The sequence below is a fragment of the Thalia democratica genome, chromosome 1 (assembly GCF_965202585.1).
Source record: "Thalia democratica chromosome 1, ktThaDemo2.hap1.1, whole genome shotgun sequence".
In the NCBI taxonomy this organism is placed as follows: domain Eukaryota; kingdom Metazoa; phylum Chordata; class Thaliacea; order Salpida; family Salpidae; genus Thalia; species Thalia democratica.
Window position 1 is genome coordinate 30,640,687 of NC_139165.1, and position 7,872 is coordinate 30,648,558.

A 7,872-nucleotide genomic window follows, 5' to 3' on the forward strand; every position below is an offset into this window, starting at 1 on the left:
ATTTATTTACAAATATTATAGCTTTGATTCGAACATTTTCAACACTAAAATTATCAACACTTAATAGTTAAACTTGCAAAATAGCATAACGCAAAAACATTTAAAAAAATAATTCTAAAATAGTAATAGTTACTTTGAATCGAAATAATAGTTTATTCAGCGATTAAAACAAAAATTTTAAAAAAAAGTTAATCAACTAGGCAAGCGCAAATATTTTTCGAGGCTTTTACGTAACAGACAGTTTGATTTTGACTTGCTTACGAGCGTGCGCGGGAAAGTTACTGTGAAAATACTTTACTAAGTGTTCTTGCTACTAAATGGTGCAGGAACTTCCACGACCGCGTATCTCGAGAAAGTAGTGGTTGTTACGTCACAACTTTCAACCGACCAATCGCGTGCTTCTGCGTCGTAAACCGCCTTTTTCCCGCAGCCGTCCAAAAAAACAACAACTCTGTTTCCCCGAACCGAAACGGCACACCGATCGAAGCAAACATCCACCTGCGGTGATCTCAGAAAAACGAATCGGTCACAAACGTAGTCGAATAGCTCGCAGGTCGCAGGCCCACCACCGAACACAAACAACTTGTTTCCGATAGCCGCCAGCTGACAGTTTGCTCTTTGCTCGTTCATTCTCGGCATGAAAGCCCACTCGTCGGCTGCGCTGTCGTACGCTTCCACGCTCGACAAAATCCTCCTGTTTTCGATGCCGACCCGATCTTCAAATCCGCCGCACGCCACAACCTTGCCTCTGAAAACCGCGCTTCCTGCTTGCGCCCTCGACTCGCGCAGCCCTCCGATTTCCTCCCAACCGTGCCTTTTCGCGTCGAACCTGACGCAGCGAGCCTCTGACCAAGCCTCAGACATGTCACACCTCCATCCGCCAATAACGTAGATGTGGCCCATGAAAGCGCACAAGCCGAAGTAGTCCGCCACCAGGTCCAGTTCGGGTAAGTCTTGCCACTCTTGGCCACCTACCGGCAACTTTTTCACCTGGACGTTCTGCGCGTGGTCTTCACTGCCGCCGAAAACGTAAACGCAGTCGTCCACGCACGCTGAAATCCAGAACTCCCGGTATTGAGGAAACTCAAAATCTGCGCATTTTGTCACAGAGCCGTTTCTCCCGTCGATCCGCTGCACAGGCTGGGTCATGCTGCACAAGCTCCTGCCGCCGACGACCACCAGGTCCAAGTCGTCGCAGCGCCTCGGCTCGATCTCCTTGTTTCGGGTTTTCCCCTTCAAGACGTCGTCGATCAGCGAGCAGCAAGTGTCGCATCTCCGAAACGCCAAAGACTCGTTTAAAAATTGATCAAGTTCGGGGTTGGAAAGCAGAGAAAGACGGACTTCCGCGAGGAGGCGCGTTGAATACTTGCGCCTCTCCGCGCCTCCAAAGCTCACCCAGCGGTCGGCGACGCGAAGCACCTCCATCTCCGACGTGACGTTCAGCTTCGAACTAGACAAAATTGCGCTCAACAGCGCGAAATCGAGGTGCAGGAAGTTTTGGCTTTCGCCAGCTGCGACGAAGAAGCGCTCCATGCAGCGCAAAGTCGCTTTTAAAAATGAGGGCATGCCGAAAGTTTTTGCCACCTTGTGGTAAGTCGCAACGTTTTCGACACTCATTTTGTCACTCATGAGCTCGACGACGTCTCGTTTCACGCTTTCGTCTAAAATGAAATGTTCGGGATCGAAACGTTGAAACTTTTTGCTCCCGTCGTATCCCGTTGTTCCTGTAAAAATGTTTGAAACTAGATTAGTTGCAGCTGTACGCTTTAGTTTAAAGACAAACTTAGTCGTTGTTAAGCATGGTAAGAGTTTTCCTGAATAAATATTTATTTAGCCGTTTAACAAAAGACAAAGTTACAATAATAAGTCACGCGGAAAACAAAAACAAATATTTTTTTATTAAAAATGCTACAACAAAAACTCCATTGGAAGTCTAAATGCTGTTTTTTGAGCTTTTTTTTGTAAACAAATAAGAAAAAGGGTTACGGTCTACAAGAAATGCACTTTGTTTGCGACCTTTATTTGTATATAAATGCATGCATGAAAACGAAAATAAACATTCAAAAAAATATTTCTAACTTTTTTTACTAAGTTTTGGTAAAATGTTATAACAGTTATATAGTTGGTAAATTTTAAATTGATTAATTTTATCTAAACTATGCGTACTTTTATAAATTTTTTGTTTATAAGTTATAATTACAGAAAAAAAAACATACTTAACTTGTAATTATGTACTAATAGTTTTGTATCTAAGATTTTTAAAATTTGTATATGATATTTATTAACGTTACACCAGGGTTTCTCAAAGTAAGTCACATGACCCCCCTGGTGTCAAAGAAAGGTCGTGACTAGTAAAGGGGCTACAGAATATTTTAAGGCCAAAATTTTAAACTTACATTAAATAATCTTGAGTTGTCGATGAAGAGCAAAAACATAAGGTCCTAAGCGTGTAGGAGCGGGCCATAGTTTTTTTTATTTTTTCAGAGGAGACCTAAAAAAAAATTTGAGAAACCGTGGTCTATATATTGATACCATAAGACTGTTTTTATATTCTGAAAATAATTTGTACGTATTGTTTTCCAATTAAACACATACTTAGTTATCAATTAAAGTTATTAAAGAGATGTGTTCAGGTAAACTGGAGAACGACCAATTTTTTGTTTTAAACTACATACTCGCATTTTGTTTAAAACAAACTTTTAAATAGTTGTAAGCTGTTCATTATTTATACTTAATCAAAACTAAAAACTAGTCATAAAGGGTCTAAAATATAAAGTTTGCAAAAATTTATTACTTGCTTTTTTTTGAAAGCTAAGTTTTTTTTGTATATAAATATTTACAACTTTCTGTATAACCACTTGAATGATATTGTTGAACCTTGGAAGCATTCTTTCGTGTTTTGGTACTAACAGTTTTTAAGTTATTATTAACGCTTTGATATTTTCTACCATCTAAATAGTTCGGAAAATCATTGAAAGAAACGTTTTTATCATCGCTGTCAACTATTACAATTTCCCGAGTAAATATTTTCACTTTGCTTACTAACCTAACAAAATGGTTCTGCTCTTAATACTTGTTTGTGGCAAAAGTGATTGAAGACCATTTGGTAATTATATAAATTTCGTTAAAAACCTTTTTTAAATTAAAAATTGTTCATAGTAACTTAGTTTTTGCACTACACATAATATTTGCAAACAAAATAAATTTAATTTAACTATTTAATGGTTAACGGGGTTTTTGTTTATAAACACAATGCGAGTAGACTCTTTAAGTTTAGTTTAAACTTAAACTAATCATTTTTCCTCGTTTTTGCTTACCTAAACACATTACAAATTAAAATTAACTTTACATTTATCAAATGTGTTTTGAATTAGAAAATCATATTTATTAAAGATAATCATAACACGAAAACGTCTATGGTATCATTGAAGGTAAAAAAAAATATAGTTTTCAAAACCAAATTTATTACAAACTAAATTTTTTTTTTCTGTAATTGTAATTTAAAAGTAAAATGTTTGTAAAATTATGCATAGTTTAAACAGAATTACACATTTTTTGATCGACCAATTTTATAATTGTTATTACATATTATGAAAGGCTAATAAACTAGGGAAGAAAGTTTGTATGGTTGTTTAAATGCATGTAATTACATTTGTTTACAAATAATGATCACAAACAAAGTGCGTTTCCTGTAGGCCGAGACGCTTTTTTTGAATGTTTACAAAAATAAAGCTCCAGAAATTAGCACAAGGACTTTTAATGGAGCCATTTATTTTAATTTAAGATATATTATTTTTTTCAACATGACTTATTTCTTAGTAATAGTTTTTATGGGTACTTTTAATAATGGGTACTTTAAATTACAGCAATTTTGTAAAATAGTAAACAATACTTTAATGACGTCATTAAGTTTACTTTGGGTAGTTTTTAAAGCCTAAACTTTGTAAACAAAACATAGTTGTTGTCTAGCCCTATTAACTTTGTTTAATTTTATTATTAAGAATGAAGATAAACTTGAGTTTAGCCAACAAAATAATACTAAACATTTCCTATGTTATTAAAGTAAAATATATATATATATATAGTAGTGTTTGATTTATCTGCTCTTTAGTTCACAAAAATTCACCTTTTTGTTCAAGTTAGACATTTAAATTTAAACACAATACAGGCTATGGATTTCTTTAACTTTTTTATTGTAAATTTTGGTAGCTCTAAGTCATAAAATAAATTTAAACTATATATAAAAAAATATTAGTTTCAATTCATATCTTTTAGTTTGAAATAAAGCTAACAGGGTGGCCATTAAACCTTGATATTTATTAGAGTATTGTAATTTTGAAAAAGTAATGATACAACTTGAAATTATTATCATTTTTGTTTCTTTAAAAAAAAATAAGACTTGTATTTTTAAAGATATCAAAAATTTAGAACAGTTCATTTTTTTCTTAAAACTTCAGTGGTAACCACATAGCGTTAAGTAAAATAAATTAGTTATATAATATTTACAGCTTTTGAATTCATTTTTAAGAGAATATTTTTTTACAGAAAATCATATAACTTTTTTTAACTGAAGTTTTTCTATTTGGTTAAAGGCCATTTGACGTGTACATACAAAGTGTACACTTTAATTAAATCTATTTTTTAATGTTATTCTACACTTTGTGATGTTTAAAGCTAAGCAAGCAATAGTTTAATAAAGTACTCCTACCATTAGTTTAATTTTAACCCCTCTCTCTAATATCAGATCGATATGTTTATAGTCATACAAAATCACTATTTTTTGTACATGTGCCGCCACTGAGATTCAATCTTAAAAAATTTGAATTATAAATATTTTTAAGCAATCATTTGGACTCCTACCGAATTTGTTATTTAAAGCAAAAGTTTACAGGTTATTTATTTGAGCCTTTTCTTGCTAAATTGCTGCAATTACACACATAAAAAGTACAACTCGATAAAAAACTAACCATAATTCTTACCCTCATTTTTTCAACTATTTTACAACTATTTTGTGCAATCTTTACCATAAATAATTTATGACGTCGTAATTGGAGCATTTTTTTTTTGAAAAAGTTGCTACAATTATTGACATAAATAAAGAATTTTATAAAAAGACCTAATAAAAAATTCAGCCCTTTATTTCACTTTGACTATAGCAGTACATATCAGCAATACAATTATCAGTAAGCTCAATAATATTTTTATGGAAAATGTTTATATAAATTCTAAAATAAAAGAAAAGGTAAGTTTTCAAACTAGCGCAACCTGCTTCAAAAACGTTGTTTACATTTTCCGTTTTTTTCTTTGCAAAAACTTTTTCAGCACTACTCTTGCACAATTCCACAAAAATATTGGTTTCAGACCTTCCAATAGCTTTACCACAGTCGAGTAAATTTCCAGTTCCTTCCACAAACGCTTTTTCAAAGTGACCGAGCTCGCATCTTTTTGCTGGTACGTCTTTGTTTTGTTGGGACATGTTATTTTTCATTGTAACTACTTTAAGTCTAAAAAAAGTTAATGAAGCATGGATGAAAAACTTGGTTTGAAATTTAAAAAAAAACAACTTGGTTTACCAAATCTAGTTTGAAAAAAAAATTACTAATACGTTAAGAATAATGAATAATACATAACATTCAATTTCAATAGTGCTTATATATTTCATAGTGCTTTAATTAGTTTAATGCAGTTTTACAGTTTTTTGGTAATTTTTAGTTCACTTTTGTAAATTTATGCAATGTAGAGATATCTATTACAAGTCTGTTTTTTTCTGGTAAAATTATTCCACTGAGTAGAAAAGTTGCCCACCATCGGCATAATACATTAAAAAATATGACAAAATACAAAATCAGTCTACTTTAACCGTGTGCACGACAATTCAAATTCAGACAATTTATTTTTTTAAAAAAAATTTTAATGGTCACAACTAAAAAATTAATGTATATTTATCAAATATAAAAATAGATATCTAGTACCTATGGTTATCTAAAAGCTTTTTTTTTATTTTTGAAAAACATTAAATATTTTTTTAGATATTGCTAAAAAAAAGTAAAACCCATATTTTTTCTTAGTAATTTTAAAATATCTTAAAAAAATTCAAGATTTTGCAAAATATTATAAGTGACTTATAGACTTTAATAAGGTCTTTTATGTTTTTTTTTTTTTCAATTTTATATTAGTGCTGAGGTATAGTCTTTTAAATACTTCTTTTGAATTTGAATTGTCAGAATTTGAGTTGTCCTAATTTGAATTTTCATGCAACCATTTTAATCTAAAAAGTGTAAAGCGAGACTGATGTATGACTATGAAACAGTTAAAAAAGAACATGTGTAATATAAGTAACTATTTTGAAGTAATTCCAGGGTTTATTTTTGTAAATATTTAAATACTTTTATGATTTTAAAATTTTCATAGTTCTTTCTACATTGTGCATTAAGGTGCATCTGTTCTCCCTCAAAAAAAAAAAATTATAGTTACTTTGCTTTTTTTGTACGTGGCAAATTACATTTACAGAAAACACAAAAAAATTAGCTTCCTAGTTATAAGCCTTTTAAAGCAAAACATTTTGGAAGACTATATCTGTTATATATTAGAGATTATATTTATATCAGTAAATTTGAAAAGGTTTTTAACCATAAATGAAGTTTACCTAAGTATTAAATTTTATAATTTTAATATACTTACTAATCACACTATAAACCAGGGGTGTGTTTTGTCTGGCTTCCTGTTTCCTGTGAACTCCGTGAAAAAAAAAAAGAAAACAAAAAAGTTCTTTAGAATATCACTATAAACGTTATTTATTGACTTTCATTTGTTTATTTGAAAAACTTTGAATAATGAATGTTGAATTAATAACACTAAAAGATTATAAGTATCCGTAACGAAAAATGCTCGTTTTTGCCCAGCTGAAATAGATTTCAAATAAAATTTTAATTATGACGTGATAATAGGTAAAAGCTTTTAAAGTACCATTTTTTCCTGGAAAACTATTTACTAAAAAGCTCTTAGTTCCCATGAAAAATTGTTACTTAGTGTAAACTACTTTTGATTAAGTATTGTTTATTAACTTGTAAGTACAATTTTACTTTAAAATTGTCCAATATAATCACTAAAGTTTTATTTTACTTAGTTGATTGTGTACAATAATGTTGTGTAAAGCTTTTAAACATTGAAAAGTTCAACTCAGAGAGTTTTCAAAATCATCTTTAGATTACTACACCACCTAGCAATTTATTTTTTTTTATCAATTAATGGTATTTAAATATTTTTATTCAAGTTATTTTATTTTTGTATATCTGCTGGCCACAAAGTTGAATCTTGATTTTTTGAAATTTTCAACTGGAGAGATTTCAAAACCATCTTTAGAATCTCTGAACCATCAGGCAAACATTTATTGATAATTTAAAGATATTTTATTTCATTGTATAAGTCTAAACAATTTTTTTAGTTAAATTTTAACTTTTGTACATTAAATTTGGAAAAACTAATTTTATTAAAAATAGATGTATATATGTTAAGAGTTTAAAGTTTAAAAAAAAAGTTTGTAAAAGCTCCATCTATACTAACATTTAAATCAAAATTTGTAAGTTCATAACTTTTTTTGGTTCTTTTAGTTTTAATTTATCTAAATTTAATACAGTATAATAAATAAAAAATATAATAACTTTCTATTACTTTTATATGTTTTTTTCTAAGAAGAAAAAAGCATTTAAAACACAGAGTGTTTCAACTAAATATTGCGTACTTAACTGGCAGTGCATACCTAAGAAACGCGTACGTAAGCGGCAAATTAAGAACAAAAAAATTGTGAACCCCCTTTCAAAATATTCTATACACGCCTCTGCTATAAACCATGAAAAGTAAATTATAACATTA

At 30.4% G+C, this 7,872-nt stretch overlaps 1 protein-coding gene across 1 annotated transcript; it reads right to left on the reverse strand.

Annotated features, from left to right (window-relative positions):
* Positions 1-297: 297 nt before the first annotated feature.
* On the reverse strand, positions 298-5,476 carry LOC145835182 (kelch-like protein 35). Its single transcript, XM_082942746.1, has 2 exons — positions 5,257-5,476; positions 298-1,724 (listed from the first exon to the last, which is right to left on the reverse strand). The coding sequence occupies exons 1-2, from the start codon at positions 5,474-5,476 to the stop codon at positions 298-300; spliced, it is 1,647 nt and encodes a 548-aa protein (XP_082798872.1).
* Between the last annotated feature and the right edge of the window lie 2,396 nt (positions 5,477-7,872).